This window comes from Vicugna pacos, chromosome 28 (assembly GCF_048564905.1).
Source record: "Vicugna pacos chromosome 28, VicPac4, whole genome shotgun sequence".
Taxonomy (NCBI): domain Eukaryota; kingdom Metazoa; phylum Chordata; class Mammalia; order Artiodactyla; family Camelidae; genus Vicugna; species Vicugna pacos.
In genome coordinates, this window is record NC_133014.1 from 8527916 (window position 1) to 8550475 (window position 22560).

The following is a 22560-nucleotide window of genomic DNA, read 5'->3' on the forward strand; positions in this document are numbered from 1 at the left end:
AATAATAAATGCTGGAGAGGGTATGGAGAAAAGGGAACCCTCCTTCACTGTTGGTGGGAATGCAAATTGGTGCAGCCACTATGGAGGACAGTATGGAGGTTACTTATAAACCTAAGAATAGAGTTATCATATGATCCAGCAATCCCACTCCCAGGCATATATCTAGAGAAAACTCTAATTTGAAAAGACACATGCACTTCAGTGTTCATAGCAGCACTTTTTACAATAGCCAAGACATGGAAGCAACCTAAACGTCCATCAACAGATGACTAGGTAAAGAAAATGTGGTATATGTATACAATGGAATACTACTCAGTCATAAAAAGGAATGAAATAATGTCATTTGCAGCAACATGGATGGACCTAGAGATTACCGTACCAAGTGAAATCAGTCAGTCAGAGGAAGTCAAACATCATATGATATCACTTATATGTGAAATCTAAGAAAATGACACAAACAAATTTATTTACAAAACAGAGAGACTCACAAACATAGAAAGCAAACTCATGCTTACCGGGGGAAAGGGGAGAGGGAAGGATAAATTGGGTTTTTGGGATTGGCAAATACTAACTACTATGTACAGAATAGATAAACAAGTCCTACTGTATAGCACAAGGAACTATGTTCAGTGGTTTGTAGTAACCTGTAGTAAAAAAGAATATGAAAATCATATGTATGTATGTGTAACTGAATCACTATGCTGTACACCAGAAACTAATACAACATTGTAAATCAAAAGATAAATAAAAATAAATAAAATTTAAAAGAAAATCATGGGTGTAGGTTAAAGTCAGAGATATTAACAGTACTTATGATTTTACTACAAGAAGACATCAAGTGTTTTTCATACCTCATTGATATTATTGCATATACCTAAGAATGACATGCTCTCCAGTATTTCACAGTTATAGTAGTTATTATATCTGCAGCTAGATCTTGCTATAAATGTGTGAATAAAGAAGCACTTGTGTTACCAAAAGAAAAATAAAATTTATATTTCTAAAGTTTTATCATTTCCATAAATTATTTCCTTTGGAAAAAAATAAAAATAAATGCCCTGTGTATGGATTTTCTAAAACCCACTGTCTGAAACAACTACATTATTTCTGAGTTCAGTATTTCAAACTGACTTTGATTTATTTAAATACACCACATTGCTTGCACTTATGGTACTTACGCCCCTGGTGATACAGCGTAACACTTACCCTACATTTGTATCTGTAAACGTTTTTTAATTTTTTTCTGATAAACAATTAGGGTGTCAAATATTTCTATATAACAAGAAATCACTTGCATTGAGAATGTGATTTTGACTTAAGCACCACGTGCTCTTCTGCCGCAGGTTGTGGAGATGTACTCCAGTGGAGGAGATCTGCACCTGGAACTTCCCACGGGTCAGCAGGGAGGCACCAGGAAGCTGTGGGTGAGTGCTGACGTGGTTTTCTCTTGTGTGAGTTCACACCAAACCAGGTGTTTTCTTAAATGCACCAGAAAATACTTAACTCCCCATCACCTGAAGAAATATGGGTGTCTTTTCGTTAATTACTGTCTTAAAATTAAATTTATATCACATATATTTGAAAATGAGACGAGACAATGAGAAAAGTAGAGTAGTAATTTGGGGAAAGAGCAGTCAATAAAGTTGGTGGAGGCTTTAACCCACTGTGTGGAAAGGAAGATCTTTTTAACTTTTCTTTCTCAGAATAATACGGGTAAAGTTGTCTCTGAATCTAGTCATTTATGACATGCTTTACACTAAGATTGGAAAAAAAAAGAACCCGTGGGAAGGAGCCATTATATTTTTGAAGGTAGAGAAGTGAATGTTGAGACCCACCATCGACAGAAGAGATGCCATTTGCAGAGCGAACGTAGTCAAGCCCTCGTGATGACTTACAAAACTGTGAATTCTTAGGTGCTCTGCATCACGCTGAATACTGTTGAATATTTTACAGTGTAGTTTGTCAGTGGTTAAAGAACCACTTTTTCTTGGAGAATACTAGCCAGCACTAACCAGAGTGATGACTATATAGCAAATGCCTTATTTGCAAAGGTTCTTGCCGTAGGAGAGTTGTTTTTATTTTTTTAATGCTGTCTGCCCGGCTTTAATCAGAGGGGAAAGGCGTAGAAAGGGCGTATCAGGGTCACTAAAATCACTGCTCACTTGCAATTGAAGACACACAGAGTTGACCACTGTGACTAAGTTCTGAAGATCAAAGTTTCTTTGCTGATGGCTCTGTTAAACACACAGAGCCTCCTGGTTCTGCCGTCTGACCAGTCTCAACCAGGAAGGGTGGGAGGGACATTTTTAGCCTGAATTCTTTTTTTTTTTTTTTTGCCACTTTATTTTACTTTTCCTTTTTATTTTTGCAGGGGTCGGGGCTGTCATTAGATTTACTTAACTTGTTTATTTTAGTGGAGGTACTGGGAACTGAACCCAGGACCTTGTGCATCCATTGCACACGCTCTACCACTGAGCTACACCCTCCCCCGGAATGTGTTTAGGGTGTCGAATGTTTAGGAAACAATCTGTCAGTGACTAGGTTAACTGCTAAGATGTAGAAACACTCTCGCAAGTAGAAGTATGTAATGGACGGTCTTTTTATATCCTTTCACAAAAATGTTTTACTTTGAAATTATGTTATTGTTTGGAGAGCCTTTGGGAGAAATACTGTATAAAACACTGCTTCATAGAATTAACTGTAAGCTATTTGTATTGTAATTATAGGTAGAAGAACTAAGAATTGATGATGAAATATAGTATTATGAAATATTAGTATCTAATAAATATAAAAGAACTCAGATTTCTAATTAGTGAAGAGCTGTAATGAATGGTAGCAGACAGGGCAAATTGTTGTACAACTTCTAGTGGCTACAAGGAAAGATACAGTGATTCTTACACTCCTACAAATCTGTAGTGAGAAAGAAGTCAGTTGGCCTTGACCTTGCCCCCAGCCCACTTCAGTGTACGTGAGAAACCCCAGTGATCTAGAGATGGGGGAGTAGATGGTCCCTCTCTGGTGGCCCTAAGAGGGTTCTGGTCAACTCTTTCCTGCTTTGCGACTAAAACTTTTAAGAGAGTAGAGGTAAGTGAAGACCAGTAGATTCTAAAACACAGGAATTTCCTAAAATAGGCCAAAAGGTGTGCAGAGAAATTCTGGTGGTCCCAAGGAAGCCACATTGTTCAAAAACCAGGAAAAGAATTAAACCTCAAAAAAAATTTTTTTTCCAGTGAGCCTTCCGTTCAGTGTATGTGTAAGTGTTCTCTCATTACAGGCCTTAAAACTTATGCCGTCGCACATGCTAAGAGCCCTACTGAACGCAGGTGGTGAACTGTGGATTTGCTTGGGAAGCTTTGTTAGGTTTTCAATGAAAGCAAAGCAGTCTCATCTCTCTTGGTTATTATTTAAAGAGAATCCTGTAAACTTCTAGAAAAGCAGTTTCCCTCTGATGGAGATGTTTCTGTTTAGAGAATTTTAGGACAAAATTATATACCTGAGCACCAATACATTAAAAAATAATTGATTTTTATAGATTAACTGTACCTTTCACTGATGATTTTGCAACTGACAGTTTTCATACAGTTTTATTTCTTTCATTTTGCTCAATTGTACATACTGTACTTCATCATTTTTGAAATACACGTGTTTTTAACGTTTAACGTCCTCCAAAATTAGAGTGTGTATTATAATCAGTGGGATGAAGATGTTTAATTGGCAGTGTATTTTTTCCTATTAGGTATATAAAATAACAGTGCATCTTTCTGAGAATGGCATCTTATTCAGTAAACTGTGGTAGTTTTGCTACATTATGGTCTGTTAACTTGTCAGGAAATTCCTCCTTATGAGACCAAGGGAGTGATGAGAGCCAGTTTTTCATCCAGAGAAGCAGATAATCACACTGCCTTCATAAGAATAAAAACTAACGCTTCAGACAGCACGGAGTTCATCATTCTTCCCGTTGAGGTGGAAGTTACAACAGGTCAGTGGAAAACTAACCGCACTGCAAGTTCATTTTGCTTTTAACACATCTTACTCCGGCAACGCGAAGTGTAATTGTTTACTTTTCTTTTTTCCAAGCTCCTGGAATTTATTCCTCAACTGAAATGTTAGATTTTGGTACGCTGCGAACACAAGGTAAAAAAAGAGACAGTGTCTTTATAGGTCTTTTTTTTCTTTTTTTAAATCCCCGTGTTCAGTGCTGAATGGCTCTACGTTAACTCCTTTGTAATTAATTCAGCTTTGAAAGTTGTCTCTCAGTGGGTTACTTGATCTGATAGAAATCTGCCTTTGGGAACTCAGAGCCTTTAGGGATTTTATACCCCATTTCTCTGAGGGATACTTGCTTTCCAGACAGGAAAACCTTGTCATGGATAACTTAAGTCTTCTAAGTGGAAGACTGAGGGAGAAAGTAGTTTCTTAGTTTCTTCATCCAGCTTCTCACCTATTTCGTCATGCCAAATCTTTTCTTTTAATGCTGAAATAAAGGAAATAAAAAGATTTACTCTGGATTTTTGTTTAGATACGAATTATTCAATTGCATTATTATGACATAATGTTAGAAATTGGTCCCAGATGGTCAGAGAAAGAATTCAAATTCTAAAATTGAAAATAACCAAAAAGCATTTATTAAGAAAAAAGTAAGAGTATGTAATTTGGGATTTCTGTGGACCATATGTAATTAAGATGTGGTGGTGTAGGATTGAAAACCCATTTTTGAAAATTAGATTTGGTTTTAATATGATAATTTCATATTATACTTTATTAACTTACTTCATTATGCTTTGCTGGAAAACTGGAAGATCAATGATAATGTCAGTTGCACTGAAAATGTTCTGTTTTGGTTTTTGGTCTGGGTCTTTGGAAGGGGGCAGTTACAATACTCACTGTCCTTAAGAATAAGGCAATTCCTATCTAGCGTTTCTTTTTATTAATGTGATTGTTACTCTATTTCACATTCTAAAATATATTTGATCTGATCTTTAATAAGAGAAAGATTCTAACTTACTATAAAGCATACCTTTTAAAAATATTTCTTTTCCTCAATTTTAACAGATCTACCAAAAGTTTTAAATCTTCATTTATTAAATTCAGGAACAAAAGATGTACCAATAACAGTAAGTTTTTACTTATTTTTTTTCCTACTTTACAAATTCTTTGTTTTAAACTTACGACAGACTTTAAAATAATTCAAGTCTTGCTCTAAAGGAATTCTGTTTGATGGTGACCTGGTGACACTTTGGTTCAAAGTGTGATACAAGAAACCTATTATGCTTCTGCCCAACAGATTTTAAAATAAAAAGGGCACAGTCAGTCTTCTCCAAGCTGAGTTTGAACCTAAGTTCATGAGGTTCCTATTTAGGCAGAATTCTGTCAGAGGCCTGTGGATTCTGATAAACCCTAGGATCTGTGTGCTGTGTGCAGAGAAAAATAGGTTGTAAGGATTCTGTCAAGTCTGGTTGTTGGACTTAAGGTGTGGTGAAGTAAGAAGAGAGAAGGAAAGAGTCATATGACTGGGCTGAGAAGTAATGAGGCACAGAAATGCAGCGGTTGGTGGTAGGCTGCTGGTACCCAGCCACCAGCCAACTGGCAGCCGCCACGGTTACCCGGGACAGCACACTGTGCACCACTCTCCCCCTCACGCACGCACACAGAACAAGTGACTTTGATGCCTTAGTGGGATTGGAGTGCCGTTAGATGGTTTTGGTGGTAGGGAGAGACAGGTTATCCAGGTTTTGCTTTAGCCCACAGTCTCACCTGGTAAGGTCCCCAGGTTACAAAGGGAGTAATGGGAAAGGAAAGCAGAGTATTTCTATTATAACCTGAGCACATGTCAGAAACCTAAATTCAGAGATCTCTGGTAAAATGAGGTAGATCAGGTGGGCTTTGAGACTTATTAAGAGACCGTTGTCCATCCCCGCCCAGACCCAGAGTTCACCACCAGTTGGTGGAGCAGAGACCAAAGGAAAGAGAGCACACAGCCCCAGGGGGTGGGAGGGGCGAGCACCCGGGAGCCGCATTTTAATGCACAGTGACCTTGCTCCCTAGTGCGTCACAGTCTCAGCAGTGTCCCGACGTGGGACCTGGTATTTCCTCCTTCTAGGTGGGCGGGTGGGTTAGGGGAATGGAGTCTGGCAAAGAGCTTCCCCTAATATACAGCAGAATTGAAACTGCTTGCCTGGAATTCCTGCTACTCCAGGATGAGGTGGGCTGAGAGAGAGGCCTGTTCTGCACTTGCCTTAGTCTGCTGGGAATCACACCCCTGCTCCTTGGGGGGTCTTCACGGGCCCAGGACCCTCCCACAGATGACAGTGAACAGTTCCTTGGACTAGGCCACCCTGATATTATATTTTTCTTTAAAAAAAAAGCATAACACTGACTGTTACTACTATGTTAAGGGGTTGGTGATTGTTTGGAGCTCTTTAATCTATATTGAAATTTTTCATGAGTCTATAGAAAAATGAGCAGAACAAGAGCAATATAAATATTTGTAAAAATATGAGTGTGTATGTGTAAACATAATTAACACAAAGTTATAAACACCTTTTCTGTTTTGTTTTTAATAGAATGAATATTGGAAGTGTCCTTTTCTCCTCTGTTTTCAGGGAGAGCTTTTGAAGGATTGATGTTAATTCTTTAAATCTTTGGTGGAATTCACCAGTGAAGTCATCTGGGCCTGGGCTTTCCTTTGTGGGGAATTTTAGAATTATTAATTCGGTCTCTTTACTTGCTGTAGGACTATTTAGATTTTCTGCTTCTTCTTGAACCAGTTTCAGTTGCTTATGTCTTTCTAGGAATTTTTCCATTTCATCTAAGTTACCTATCTCGTTAGCGTACCATTGTTCATAGTATTCCCTTATAATACTTTTTTCCCTGTAGGGTAGAGAGTAATGTCCCATCTTCATTCATTGTTTTTAACATTTTTTTTTTGGTGTAGGGGGAGGTAATTATATTTATTTATGTATTTAATGGAGATGCTGGGGATTGAACCCAGGACCTCGTGGATGCTAGGCACACTCTACCCCTGAGCTCTACCCTCTTCCCCCTGATCTTTAATTCTTGATTTTAGCAATTGGAGTCTTCTCTATATTTAAAAAAATTTTTTTTGGTTAGTCTGCTAAAGGTTTGTTAATTTTGTTGGGCCCTCTCAAAGGACCAAATTTTGGTTTTGTTAATTTCCTCTTATTTTTTATTTGGTTTGATGTTAAAATATCTGTTGTTTTATGAATAAAGGTAGTAAATAGTAGGAATTTCTCCTTCCCCTGCCACCAACATCCTCACATTTGCAAAATAAAAAGTTAGAAAACCTGTTAGACTTCCCTCTGTAAGCATAAGTGTACACGTATGTACATACACACACACACACACATTCAGATTTCACCAGTGAAGTGCAGAGGCCTAAGAATCACTGTTCTATTACATTTTTAAGTCTCACTTTATACCCCAAATTGTGATTCTTATTGTTCAAAATTTTCTAGTTGAGTCTATTAAGAGTTTGGTCCGTATTGGAGTATGATTCCTTCTGTTAGATGTGTCCAGGTTGCTTTGGCCACACCCTGCTTATGCTCTTGGAACTTCTTGGTACTGGATTTCTTCTTTAGCCCAATGGGCAACATGGAGCTGTCACCACATACGCAGTGATGTGCGCACGCCTCCCCTCCCAGCCCTTTCCTGCTCGCAAGCTCGGGTCCCTGCCCTCCTGAGGGAAGCCTCCCACAGTGCGTCCTGGGACTGCCCTGTAGGCTGAGCAGTGCGTTTGCCTGCAGGGCAGACACTGGCTGTTGGTGGATCACCTGCCATTGCCTCAGTGTGAGATGTCAGGAAATTTTTTTATTTTTGTGTGTTCTGCATGCTATTTGTCTGTTTCAGGTTCCTTCGGTCTGCGAAATGCCAATGCACAGAGCAGGAACTTCCATGCTTTGTGGGCAGACCTCAGGCCTGAAGTCACTTCTCCAAAGTAGGGGCTGAGAGTTGATGGGACAGTGCCTTTACTTAGCCCAAGCAGATTGGCCTAACTTTTTACATTCAATAAATGGACAGAAACAAGTGTCTTCTTCAATGACCATTTTCTAGAAAAACAGAATTAGCAATCCTAAGAATGTGAACAAATAAAACATAGTGTTTAATTTATTTATGACAGAGGGTTAAATATAAATAGGCCCACGTTCCTCCTTGTCTCTTTCATTAGGGAGTTTTAGGGTACAGGGTAAGTGAACATTTTCACTCTTACCGCATGTTAGGCATTCTGCTCGGCTCTTCACACGATAACTGCATCTAATACAGGACACCTGTAAGACACACAGGCCCTAGTTTTCCAAGGAGGAAAAATAAGCCAGACCTTATGATTTTTAAGTGACTTAATTCAACTATAAAACTCAAAAATTACATGAGAATATATTAGGTATATAATGACACAGTTTTCCAGCAAGTCTCGTGAATATAATTATTTTAATTTTATCTTCGCTATTTCTATTAAGAATCTATTGATTTATGTATATGTTTACATGTCTATATCTGTATCTACCTATGTATGTATGTTTTTGTAACATCCAAAGCCTATACTCTGCCAAGTGTTTTGGTAGTTTTCTCTTATTTCCTCATTCATTCATTCATTCATTCACTCGTTCAGTAAATATTTAAGAAGCATCACCTGTATGCCAGCTTCTGTGCTAAGTACTGAGAATACAGCAGTGGATCAGACACCAATGTCGAAGGTGACACGAGGGGGATGAATGTAAAAGTTGAGGTCTGGGGAGTCAAGTAGGGCTTCCTTGGGCCCTGGGAGGGGCTTGGATTTTATTATAACAGCAATGAGAAATTATAGAATTTTAAGCAAGGGAGTGATGTCCTTTGATTTATGTGTTGTAAAAAGTCACTGTAGCTGCTTTTTGGAGAATGAACTGCAGAACGGTAAAATCTCCTGCAGTGGTCCACTGAGAGATGATGATAGCTTAGACTTCTTGCCTTACTAGCCAGGGGATGAGCCCACCTACCATGAAAGCTCAGTTTTAGGAGAGCTTGCTAAGGTTTTTAACTATATGTTTCTGCATAGAATGCCAAACTTAGAGACTGGTGATTTTTAGAAGGGTCTTTACCTTCCTCCATTTCACCAACATAGAATTTTAAATGGGCTCAACAGCGCTAGAAGCTGGAGGGTTTTTTTAAATTCCCCTTAGGGAATTCAGAGTCTCTTCACCTTTCAAGACATCAGACTACTAAAGCAAGCAGTTCCAAATATAAGTTCCCCACCTGTCCGTGGACAAGGTGCCCAGGCTCAGGCCTTCCTGACATTGATTGTAATGCAACTTTGACAGTAGGGTTTTCCTCAACATTTACAAAGAATTAATGCCATATAAATGATGGAATAAGTTTGCTTAAAATGTCTTAAGAGACGCGTTTGTATGAAGTTCCTGTGCTAATTGATGAGTAAGAATCACAAATGTACTGTACTTAATTTTACTGGCATCAACTTGATCTGAGCCTTAGCAAATCTGTGCACCTGTTGTTAAAAATACAATTGTTATATGCTGAAAGGTTATTTTTCTTGCTTTATTCAAACGTTAGTATAAATAATTTCAGAATGCCTTGGGCCTTGAGTCTCACTTGAGAGTCACTGAGCATTAGTTGCATATGAATGTCGTGAGAAAGGTTGGGACTATATTTAGAGCGTGTGCAAGCTGCCTTTCCTGGGAATCTTGCCATATTTTCTCCACTCTTGATCATCTTTAAGTAAGCAGTAGTGACTGATACTAAAACAGATTGTTAGTATAAATATGCTTACTACAAGTTAATGATTATTTATTATTTTTCATTTAAAGCCACCAGAATGAGCCAGCTATTTAAGTGTTTTGTTTGTTTCACTTTGTTTTTGTTTCCTTGGAAAACAGGTTTTAACTGACTGAGGTTTTCTTTTTAATTGATAATAAGTGAACGGTATAGACCATTTATATAAAACATGAGTCAATTGAAATTTTTTTTTTTTACTATTAGTGTGACGTGTTTTAAGGTAATAATACTGAATATTAATTTGTCCTCTGGTAAGGAAAATCTTCCAAAGTGGTATGTTTCATGTGAGACAAACGTTTTTTTCATCAACTATTTATTCTTACTACTTACAGTGACTGTCTTTCAGTAAATACCATTGCTTAGCTGAATGTGACGTGGTGTTGGCGCAGTGTGCTAACACACCCAGGAGTGCTGTGCTAATTACTGAGAAACTGCCACTTAGTCTTGAAGCGTGTTTGAAAATGGTCAAGGTTCCATTGCTGCTGTGGGATGATCAATAGAGCAAGTCAAAGATTTCAGAGCCGTGTGTGTCCTCTGAAAACTGCAAAGCTTTTACCATCATCTCTCGAACAAATCTTGACCTCAGTGTAAAAGTGGCTAACTTGAAAAAATAGCAAAATTAGTAGAATCACAATTTTTTAAGATAGAATCTAATCCCCTAGGGTTTTACAGGTGGGGAAAAATAAGGCCCAGAGTAAATGAGCAGCTTACTCAAAATCACACTTCGGGTTAAATAGTTTCCTTCAGAAAAATACCTAGTATACTGGTATCGAATAATGAAACCAAATGAAACTTTCTCTAGTTTGTAGTTTACCTTACAGTCAAACAGTTTTGTTTTATTGTTAGACACACGTATACATACATGCATGCATGCATACATATGTACATATATACCCTTCAAGGAGTGAAGACATTCTTACTTTAAATGATTGCTAATAGTTACAGGCTTATTGATGGTAAATACATTGAATCTCAGCCCTGGTTAGAGATTCCAAAGCAACTGAGGAGTCTCAAAGAAAAAGGGAGAAAGATAAAAGAGTTAAAATGCTGAGAGGGTCTGAGGCCAAGAGCTAAGGCAGGGAAGATTCCCAGCAGAGAAGCAGGGCCGTCCTGAGGGCCGTCATCCCCTGATCCAGTGAAGGCAGGCCAGCAGCCGTGGCCACCAGCAGTGGGGAGGGCGGTGCCTGCTGACTGGCTCAGAAGCAGTGTCTGCCATCGCTGTGTACACAACCAGCTCTGTCCTCTGTGATTGCAAACTCGGTGCCAGAGACAGTTTTCCAGCATACTCTTCAGGGATGCTTCTTGTGCCTTCAGAGGACTGTCCTTTGTTCTGTTTAGTCAGATTCCACCTTTACAAATGAGCAGAAAAGGTGTGTGTGGAGCTGAGAGGAGAATCTGGTGACTTGTGGGGCTCTGCGCCCCTGTTAGCGGGCTTGCCTGATGAGTGTTCCCTTCTACGGGAAACCCCAGGCTTTGACAACAAGTTTATAAAACCTCTGAAAATCAACAAAAACCCCAGAAGCATTTTGAAACCAAAGTAAGATCCGAATTGAATTCTAAAGGGATACTCCTGATCAAGATTTGTGTACGAAACCATCATTTTCATTAATAAATATTTGGGCAAATTGGATGCCAGGTGACGGGCTCTGAGCCAAGTCAGGACACCTGGCTTCCATGTCCACCTCTTGATGCCTAGCTATTGAAACATCACTCCGTATTGCAAGGTGCCCTTCACATGGAAAACAGGGAGAGGGAAGTTGGTGTTCTTAACATCCCTTCCAATGAAAAATGCTTTGTGTCAGTGAGGATAATCATATTAAAAAGTAACTGCACTTAAGTATTATTTGTCTTTTAAGTTTGCTCAAAAAGTACAAGGTTTTAATTATTTTTTCATTATTTGAATACAGAGAGATTTTTTGAGTGGAAAGCGATCTGACCTCTTACAGATTGCGTGACCCTGCAGTCCACCTCACTGTTCACCCCTTGCCAGCAGCGGGCCTTGCTCACACAGCCTCACCCAGCAGAGCAAACACCATTAGAAATGGGGTCTGCAAAACAGCTTTGGCAAAGGGGCACCAGCTCCCATATATGTGCACCCTTTGTCTTCATGGAGTCAACATTATATTTAGTGTTGTTGGTTTCTTTAAAAGGGACCCTACCGTACATCTTCATGTCTCCTCTTGTATACGGATTAGGCATTCATTTAAAAAATAAATAACTTTTTTTTTCCTGTTTTATGTAGTCATATCCACGGTACTAGTTTGTCTTGAGATTTTTTTGCATTCACTTGTCTATCATACATTTTTCCACTGGTCATCATTTTATTTCATAAAGATAGTCTAATGAAATTAATTTGAGGTTTTACCAGTTTGGCCTGTTTCAATTAAAGAGACTACATAAAGTTAAAGTTTTCAAATTTTGATTCTGCTTGACTTTCCCAGTACACTTTTCAGTGTAAACTGAACAATTAGACTAAAATAATGCTGTATAAATTTTTCTCTTTGCAGAGTGTTCGACCTACACCACAAAATGATGCTATAACAGTACACTTTAAACCAATTACTTTAAAAGCTTCAGAAAGTAAATACACCAAGGTCGCAAGTATTAGTTTTGATGGTAAGTATTCAACTTTTTTCTCTCTAATAGAATGGTCTTATTTTGATAAATTAGAAGGCATCTACATTGACATCTTAATACAGAAACACAGATCATTTTACAGTCAGAGTTTATGTTACTGGTTAGGTTGGGCTTTCTTGTAAACCATCATGAACTCTTATTTGATTGTTTCACAAAGAAAATATTATAACTTCATAAATCTGAATTACAGTTAAATACATCAGGGTTGGAATTAAATTTTTGTAATCTGGGCTCTTTCACACATATGCATTATGCTTTGCCTTAATTATGAAGTCATTAGTCATTAATTTTTATAACTGAGTGATAATTGAATTTCAGAAGTGTTTGAAGTTAAGAGCAGAAATAAAGTACTTTGTGTAACATTGGTATGTATTGGGTTTTATAAACAGGCCGTCCTACCTAAACTAAAATAACAGCCTTTGTGATAGAATTCTCAAATTAGATAACTGTTATTTCAAACATGTATATTGTGTATTTTGATTCTTGAAATATTGACCCAGACTTTAACATATGTTAATTCCATGCATTTATTCAGTTTTGTCTACTTTGCTAGAACATTTACTGAATTTGTGGGCATAAAACTTTTTAAATAGTGTCTTTAGGACTGTCTAACTGCATTGTACATGTAATTAAGTTTAATGAAAACTGAACCTCCAAATGGGGCTTTTCTCATAAGGGCACATTCAAGTGAGGAGCCCTTAAGCTTAAACTTTGACTTCATGGTAAAGTTATCTTTGCTCATGTGGACTATCTTACAGCTAAGCTCTTCATCAGAAGAGAACATCTGGTCACTGAGTGACCCACTGGGTGTCACACGGGGTTTGTGAGAGCATCTGTGTTTACTTACTGCACACACATGCGAGTTCTGGGGAAAATCTGGAGCCACTGCACAGGCTGGCTGCCAGCACAGTGTTCCTCCCATGAGCTCAGAGAAGACTCCCAAACAAATCAAGACTAAATAGATGGCATGTTTTCATGATCCAGCTGTCAAGAAATAATCAGTATTGTAGACAGTTTGATGCCACAGTTATTTTCACATTCAGATTTATTGTCTTCCATGTTGCTAAGGTAACAGTCGTGACCATCAGCATCAGTATCAGTGTGAGCAGGTCCATTCTGTTCCCTCACCAAGAAAGAGAGTGACCAGTCATCATTTCTAACCCCAAGAACATATAGGACCCATCCTGCTGATAAACCAGGGAGTAGGGGGTACACCCTGGGCAGCTGTGCTGGGTGGTTCTCCCACACTCTTCTTCTCCAGCTCCTGTGCTGACAGCCTGGTGACTTTCTCCTGTGATAAATTCACGTCAGTAATGGTGGTTCTTCCGAGATCATAGACTCTAGAAGTATTTCTTAAAGAAATTATGTAAAATTTAAGACAAAGGGAAAGTGTCTTTTAAAGCAAGTGCTACATTTCTTAAAAGTGGTTTTTAGTGTCATGGGAAAATCCCGCCAGCTCCCACCACCCCACCCTCACCCCAGATTCCAATTCAAAATGCCACTGAGATTGCTGTGAAAATCAGTCAGGAAATGTATGTTTTACTTAACTTTTACATTTTTCAGAGTGCACCATATATATTAATTAACTCCATGGTATTCACTTACCAAGCAGGCATCTGTCTCATCAAGTCAGGGCACTAATCTTTGTTTTTTAACTGAATTTTCTTGAGGTCTTTGACCACTTTATTTGTTAAAATATAACATGACAAGATACTGTGCAGCTTCTAAATTATGATCCTTATGATCAGCCTTATGTCAGAATAAATAGCGAAAAAATAAAAAAGCATCCAGAAATGGCTGTACATACAGTAAGTAGGAAGGAATGAGGCTTAATGGGAGTTTTAAAAATCTGAATTCACACCGTCTGTACATAGCCACAAACTAGATGTCATGCCATTTTTTTTGTTGTTCTTTTTTGTGCTACAGTTGTATAACACACATTTGCAGAACTTACATATAAATTCTTCTCATAAGTGGAAGTATTCCTGAAGTACTTTAAAGAGGGTAAAGATAAACAGCTTCTTTATTTGCTGTGAAAGGAGCATCTAATGGGTACCCAGATTGGATCCTACTGAATCTATTTCTGTAAATCCAGATGGAATTGTTCACAAGTGCTACAAAATGTAAAGGTTTTACTTCGTCTGTGAGGACAGTATGATGGCAAGGGAGGGTGTGTGGCTCCTCTGACACTGTGAGTTAGGGTTGGCTAATAATAATAAGTCAGAGCTCATAACTCTTGACATTTCTTGCACCATGCTGCTTTACTGCTATTTATAGCAAGACTCTGGCCACACAAGGAATGTTATTTCTTAATACAGCTGTAAACCAGCAGTTCTTAATGTGGGGGATGGGGATGTGGGGGGAGGGGCGCAATTTTGCCTCTCAGGGGACATTTGGAAATGTCTCCAGACACTTTTGGTTGTCATGGCTGATACCTAGCAAGCAGAAGCCCTGGATGCTGCTAAACATCCTGGGTGCACAGGACAGCCCTCCCACCCCCAGGAGAGAATTTACCTGGCCCGAGACTTTCATGGTGCCAAGCTTGAGAAACCCTGCTGTAAGTAAAGCCAAAGCTCGTGGCTCCAGAGATGTAGCTCAGATACAGTGTTTTTCCCTCCTAAATTGTGTCCATTTGCTAATTCCTTATCTGTTTATCTCATTGCAGGAAAATTAAAATATCTTTCATTTTTTCTCGGAAAACTGTGGTATTTGACTTAAAATGTTGTAGAAGTATTCTGTTTGCCAGTTTGAAAGCCCAGCTTTCTGTTTAAGATTTTGTCAATCCACACATAGTCACTCTAATACTCTGTGTGAACATTTTGGTAGCAAAAGGTGACAGATTATTTTTTATGCTTCCTTTCAGCATCAAAAGCGAAAAAACCATCTCAGTTTTCTGGGAAGATAACTGTTAAAGCAAAAGAAAAGAGTTATTCTAAACTTGAAATACCATATCAAGCAGAGGTTTTAGATGGGTGAGTTTCTCTTTAAAATAAACTTTGTAACTTTTTACTAATCAGTAAATTCTGTTTTCCTACTAATTGACCTTAGCAAAAGTAGGAGCCAAATTCACATAAACTCCATGGAATTAGTGTTGAGAAAAACAACTTCAACTATAAAAGAGAAAAATCTCCTGTATTAGGGGTTTGTGGGGGTTTTTTTTAACTTTTTTTTTAGAAGAAAAAGGTAAATGGGGTGATATGATTAGGGCTTACATGTTATTTAAGTCTTAACGATTCCATAATACAGTAGAAAAATGAATCTCTGATTTTTAAATCTTTTGAGTCATTTCCTTTCTATAATTCTTTTTGTAACATGCGAGTGGCTATGGCTCAGTATTGACATACATCACTTGAAACAAAATCATTTATATTCCTTTATGTTGTTAAACGCTGTTCTAGAGTTACAGCTTTTTATAGATGGGCAGTAATATATAGTTTGTTTTCTGATTATACTTTAACCAGCGATAGTTTAATATCCAACTTGGTAGAGACTGATTTTAACAAAGCTGGTTGCAGTTGAATGATAAACATGATTTTTTTTAAGTAGCTTTAAACTTTTTTTTTTGTTAATACATCCCTGATTCTAATTCTTTGATTACATGTGATGCAGTGGTGAATAGTTCTTTATATTACACTTTAGTATTTTGCAAGCTAAATTTTGCTTTAAATCATGTGGTCAGTCACTAAAATATTTATACTTTCAATTCTCTAATGACAATCCTTAATGCTAAACGTAAATTATTACTCACAGCAAAAGAACTTGGATTTTAAATTAACACATGGAAATAAAAAATGATTTATTTTGTTTTTGTTTTTTTCAAATAGTTATTTGGGATTTGATCACGCTGCAACATTATTTCACATCCGAGACAGCCCTGCTGATCCTGTGGAAAGGCCAATTTCCCTTACTAACACTTTCAGTTTTGCGATCCTCATTCATGATGTGTTACTACCAGAAGAAGCCAAAACAATGTTTAAAGTATGTCCGGGAACCCTCATACTTTTCATTTTACTGATCTACCAACCAGACGATGCTGACGTCCTATTTTTTTCTCTCCCATCATTTCCAGGTTCACAACTTCAGCAAACCAGTCTTAATTCTTCCAAATGAATCAGGATATATTTTTACTCTGTTTTTTATGCCATCCACGTCATCCATGCACATAGATAATAATATCTTACTTATTACCAATGCTTCTAAGTTTCATTTACCTGTGCGGGTATATACAGGCTTTTTAGATGTAAGTATGTTGTCTACCTTTCCACGTTTAAACTCCCTGTGCATCTCTTGTGTTTTCAGCTATTATTAGGCAGTCTTGTCACACACTCTTAAATTTTGCTGTTTTCTGTGCTTTACAGGTGATTCTAATTCCTCCCTAGTCAGTACTGACAAGATAACTGATTTTCACTCCTCCTCACGATACAGTTGAATCCCCCTCGTTACAGTGTCCGTTTAGCTCTTTCCCGTGTGGTACTTTCTCTTGGTTTTGCTTTTAAACTGTTATAGTCATGGGGAAGCTAAAAATGAACGAAATGGAAGAAAAATAATAAGCAGGGAAAAAAGACAAGGGGGTAGAAAGGGAACTATGCGGGGAGGAGACGACCATCCCAGGAAATTTCAGGATGAAGAAGGAACCAGATAATAAAGAGGAAGGTAGGTGGGAAAGACACAGTTGGAACGGTAATCTAAATACGGCACAAAAGGAAATAAAGATCTTTCTACTACAGAAAATAAGCCCCCCTGAAAATAAAATCCAAGCTAAGCTGTCCTTAGAGTAATCAATGAAAGAAGTTTAGGTAAGAAATAAAACTGATAGGAAAGACAAAAAGAAAGTGAAAACATGTAGAAATGTAGTTCTCCAGAAAACGAGCATCAGTGAGAGTTTTAGAGCCAGAGGGACCTTCAATATTACACCATTCCTTCTTCATTTCTTTTGCTTAAATGATCGCTGATTTGTAGCTGCTTTCATGAATGCGTGTTATTTGCTGAGACGAGGGACTTTCTGCCTAATTCCCTAGGTACCCCCTGAACCTCTCCTAGTACTCTAGCTTCCTGCTGCTTTCATGTGCCGTCAGCAGAGAGCTAGCTGCTCAGTAGAGGCCAGGCGTGTCCTCATTCCTGACTACTCGAAACATTTCCACTGTGCGAAGTTCTTAGTCATCTATTATATATGTGTGTATGAACATAAAATACGCAAACCTTAGTACATCTTAACATAGTCGCTTTTTCTTGATAATTCTTTCACGTGAGTGTGATTTTACATTTAATCTAGTCCCTTTTTTATCTTTCCAGTACTTTGTATTACCCCCCAAAATAGAAGAACGTTTCATAGATTTCGGCATTCTGAGTGCTACAGAAGCAAGTAATATTTTATTTGCAATTATAAACAGCAATCCAATAGAGGTAAAAAAATCTGTTTTTATTTTGTCACATTGAAGGAGTTTATGCTAGCACTGCAATAATCACTTTTCGTATCTTCCTGTTTTTGAAGTTGGCTATAAAAAGTTGGCACATCATAGGAGATGGTTTATCAATAGAGCTCGTAGCCACTGAAAGAGGCAACAGAACTACAATAATCTCCAGGCTTCCAGAGTTAGAAAAGTCCTCTTTATCAGACCAGTCCTCAGTAAGTAAACTCTTTGATTGTTTGCTGAAACTTAGATGTATGTGTAAACCTCAAGTAAAAGACGATTCCTCATAATAGTTTTATGAGATGTGTAATAATAGCACTGGCTGTTTGATGTTGAAAGGACCTTCTAGGTGATCTTCTTCAACCCCTCCTTTTACGACGAGGGCCCTTGAAGCCCAAAGGAGTTGAGCTGTAACACAAGTGTCATCACAGGAGACGTTCCCATAGGTACTGAACCAGCCCTGTGTTCACTGAATTCACTTGGCCAAAGAGAGAGCCCCGCACGTTGGTAGAAGGCGTTTTCACTTACACAGTGGTATTTCCGGCCAGGTCTCTGTACTAACTAGGAGAGAATCTCAGTGAGCCCCACACCTTCTGTTAGACCCTCTGTGGGTCTCCCCGGGTGCTTTTACTCTGTCTTTTATAAATATGTACAGTCGGTCACGTAAGAGCATGAAACAGGAGAAGGTGAATCCATCGGTCTAAGCCTTCCCCACTAGCGAGTTAGGTACCTCCTCGGAACAGAGCTAACAAGAGTCACTTTGTGTGACTTCACAGGAGCGTGATGTGTCTCACCTGTAGGTTAGGACAGACCTTCTTGAGGTAGTTTTACAAAAGGAAAAACAAATGTCCTTATTCACAGAGATCTTTGACACAGATGCTTTCAAGGAGCCCCATAGGTTATAAAAATCGGTTTAACAGTTTGTACTGGAAGGGTCCCCTAAAACGGTTTTTCTAAGGCTCAGTTTGGCGGTGTCTGCCACTCCTGGGAATTCTTCCCATGGAAGCAATTTAAAGAGCCGAAAGCTGTGAGAATGCAGATGATGGTCGTAGCGTTATTAACAATTCCACGTAACTGGAAACAGCCGCAAACACATAAATCATAATTTTATGATTGACTATTGAAGCAAATAAAAAATTGTAAGTATGATTGTGTGTGGAAATTTGGAAAAGGATGTATGAAAAAGTGGGAAACAGCACTAAGGAATGTATAGTCTGTTGCAGTTTTGTGGCGTTCAAGCTACGTTGTCAGGTGTTGGGTATATGGTGTTTACATTTTAATAATTTATAATGTTATAAATTTGATTCATAAATAAAGCCTCCTTTTACAACAAAAAGAGGTATGCCCGTGAAAAGTAGTATTGGTCACTCCATCTGAGATTTTATTTTTAATACAAATCGAATGCTGAAAGAGGTTAATGGACCAGCCATTAATGTGTTCCTTTCAACAGTGAAGTTAGAGTAAAATCATATGCATGTATAATCCCAGATGGTTGAAGTGTACTGTTTTTTAATAAGATGTTATAAGTTGATAATTTGAGGCATCTGGATCATTTCCTCGTATTAAATACTTATTCTTTAAATTTGATAGATCCACTCAATAACATAAAGCCTGCTTGACAATTTAGGTTTTTAGAATTAACTTTTATATAAAACTATATAAATATAAAAATAAGGGACCGAAAGATGAGATCATTGTTAGAACTCTTACTAAAAATAGGAAGTTTTAGTGAGTTGCCAGCTTCAAAATAGCAACTCCAAAAATGTGTTTTTCTTTAAGTTTGTAATGCCTAAACTTTCAACTGTTTTCCAAAAAGAGAAATCTATGAGCTAAATTAGCATCCTGTTCCTTATGAAACATGCAATACCAACAACTCTCTGTGCTCTACATCCCCATGTTCTGACTTGGGTGCTTAGAGTCTTGATGGAGACAATTAGAATTGCACAAAACCAACATAGAAATGCTTCTGAAAAGGGGAAAGTGAGTATGTTGGTATATTGGCATTTATTATTTTGAGGTAGATGTGAATTCTGGATAAATTGTAACTACCAATAACTGAAGCACAACCTTACAAAATGAATTTCATGGTTTTTTTGGAAATTTCATGACTGAAAAGAGTCAATGCCAGAAACATCAGTAAATAGCTGGAGAAAACAAGTAAGGTCCACGTTCGTCTTTTTTTTTTTTCCACATTCGTCTTAATTTCAAATTTTTACTGCTTAACTCTTCCTTCTTTCCATGATTTCTGATGTTCTCATATGACCCAGTCTCAGCTAGTCTGAAGACATGACTGCTAACTTAACAGAGTTAAATTTGGAACTTGAAGCAGAACCAAATTTGTACATACGTCTGCCCTAATGTGACTGAGGGGTCAATAGGAGGCTGTGTCCCTCTGCTCCAGCCCGTACCCTCTTTGACCACGCGGTACCTGGTTGGGGTGTGAGGACCACACCCTTCTCCAGCTTAGCAGCTGGGAATCCGACTGTTCACCAGGGAATCAGTTTTCTCAGTGGCCCATGGAATGAGTATGTGGGTACACATCCAGGATGGGCATTATGTTGAGGTATTTGTGCATGATGACGTGATACTTCAGCGTCACACTGGTATAGGTCAGGATTTTGAAGTCAGTTTATCACTGTAGCTGCCTTTTCCTTTTTAATAGAAAACTTCAACTAACCAGGCTAATGAACGATGTCATTTCTGCTACATACAGGTAATATTAGCTTCAGGCTATTTTGCAGTGTTCAGAGTCAAACTTACTGCAAAAAAACTAGAAGGGATTCATGACGGAGCCATACAGATCACAACAGACTACGAGGTAAGGACTTCATGGGGATTTGTGATTTGTGTCCGTGGAGTTTTTCTATGTAATTCAGTCCTTTTCTGTTTTTATAAAAACAGAGAACTACGTTTACTCATTAAGTTACAGTTTACCACTTTGATGCCTTAAAAACTGAGCTTTTGAGAATAGTTTTCAGAATATTGATGTTCATTATTAGCTCATTAGTTTTCTGATAAAAACCTAAATCTTTTGACTAAAAACAACTTCAGAAAACAGTGTTTGGCACATTTAGAATTGCTGTTAGAAACCTGCTTTACAGGTGGTTAGAGCATTGCACAGACCCTGTCTGAAATTCCCGGGATAGCTGTCTCTCTTTCTGCAGTCATAAATATCCTGTGCAACATTTCCAAAAAGGAAGATACAGTCAGGAAGTCACATCTTAATTTGAGTTCTCACGATTATATTTACATGTGTTGTTCTGAGTCAAGGAGAAAAGAGAAAATGATGGAGCTTCTTAAAGACTCTTTGTGGGGTTTGACATGTTGCATTCAGTGAGATTTTAAAGGGATTCATTTCTGCCAAACCTAAATATTTTGATCTAATATTTCCAAGCTCTTTAGGAACTTGAGCACTGCTGAAGTCAGCAAGTTGCTACCCTTATTTTCCTGCCTATTTTCAGCATATACAACCCCCACAGAAAGAAAACTAATTCAGAATAAACAGAATTGGTCATTTAATAATAAATGATTTGCTGGGAGTATGTCAAATGAATTACCTCCAAAAGTGAGGAACCCACGTTTATCACTCTTGATAGAAATAAGTTCGTTTCCTGTCTTAGAGAAGTGTCTTTGAGTTGCAAACAGTGTGAGGTAAGATCGAAAAGCTAGACTGTTCAACTCATTTTTTTAAATTAGGTTGATGTTAATTTATTGCTATGTACCAAAAAAGAGAGCTTTGTAACTTTAGAAATTGCTGGATTTTTCATACGTTGTTTTAGGAGTACAATTTGAATTTCCTTTTTAAATTAATAATCTTCAAAGTAACCTATATAATGAAAAATCTGTTCTTCGTTCCTTCCCCATTGTTTGGTCTTGTTTACTATGTTTTCAGTGAATCATGAGACGTGCTTGGAAATTTACTGTATTTTTGCATTTTGAGTGGTACATGGATAGATTTTAGACAGTATCCACAGATGATTTTAATTTTTCTTATGAGTTGATTAATGGTAATGTAAGTTCCAAGATTGCTTGTTTTAATCCCACCAAATAATGCAATAACTATCAAGGTCGATCTCAGACTTAAACACTCATTTCTTCACGGTTTGCTTCTTCACTCCACAGATCCTAACGATTCCCGTGAAGGCTGTGATCGCAGTGGGCTCTCTGACTTGCTTCCCGAAGCATATGGTTCTTCCACCTTCCTTTCCAGTAAGACGATTAATTTGTAGTCTTCTTGCTAGTTTTTTTTATCCCTTGCCTTTACCTCTGTGTTCCTAGACTTCAACCATCAAGTCAGTTATTCTTTATTAATTGCTTCTTTTAAGGAAAGACACTGTGCCAGATCCTTTGGAAATACAAAAAGGATTGAAGAATAGTCCCTTCTCTCAAAAAGTTTTCAATCTAGAGTGAGAAATCACCTGTGATTTGTAGGTGTAAAGCAGGGTGTGGACATTGCCCTAAGAGGTGTAAAAATAACGTGAAGAAAATACATTTCTAATTGGCAGAGATGCCAGGTGACTTGGCTTGGAACCTCTGGTGGGGATAGATATGGGGTGGCGAGAACTCACATTCAGGGCCCAGGGACCGACCAACGTGAATAAAGACACAGGCTGTAAGTCTGAGATGGCTTTAGGCGGTAGTGAATTGCCTGGTTTTGCCAGAATGCAGGGGCGTTTCAAGAAAGAAAATGGAAAGGTACCTTGGAGTGATAGCGTGATAAACATTAAAT

The 22560-nt window shown here is 38.0% G+C and overlaps 1 protein-coding gene across 2 annotated transcripts in view; it reads left to right on the plus strand.

Moving 5' to 3' along the window:
- Positions 1 to 22560, plus strand: part of TMEM131 (transmembrane protein 131) — a 139537-nt gene that overhangs the window by 80685 nt on the left and 36292 nt on the right. For both annotated transcript variants that reach the window (XM_072951373.1, XM_072951372.1), the window contains exons 8-19: positions 1344 to 1424; positions 3829 to 3979; positions 4078 to 4134; positions 5053 to 5114; positions 12291 to 12399; positions 15284 to 15392; positions 16245 to 16398; positions 16490 to 16660; positions 17713 to 17823; positions 17912 to 18046; positions 20545 to 20649; positions 21954 to 22040. In XM_072951373.1, coding sequence (XP_072807474.1) covers positions 1344 to 1424; positions 3829 to 3979; positions 4078 to 4134; positions 5053 to 5114; positions 12291 to 12399; positions 15284 to 15392; positions 16245 to 16398; positions 16490 to 16660; positions 17713 to 17823; positions 17912 to 18046; positions 20545 to 20649; positions 21954 to 22040 — 1332 coding nt within the window. The remainder of the gene's footprint in view (positions 1 to 1343; positions 1425 to 3828; positions 3980 to 4077; positions 4135 to 5052; positions 5115 to 12290; positions 12400 to 15283; positions 15393 to 16244; positions 16399 to 16489; positions 16661 to 17712; positions 17824 to 17911; positions 18047 to 20544; positions 20650 to 21953; positions 22041 to 22560) is intronic.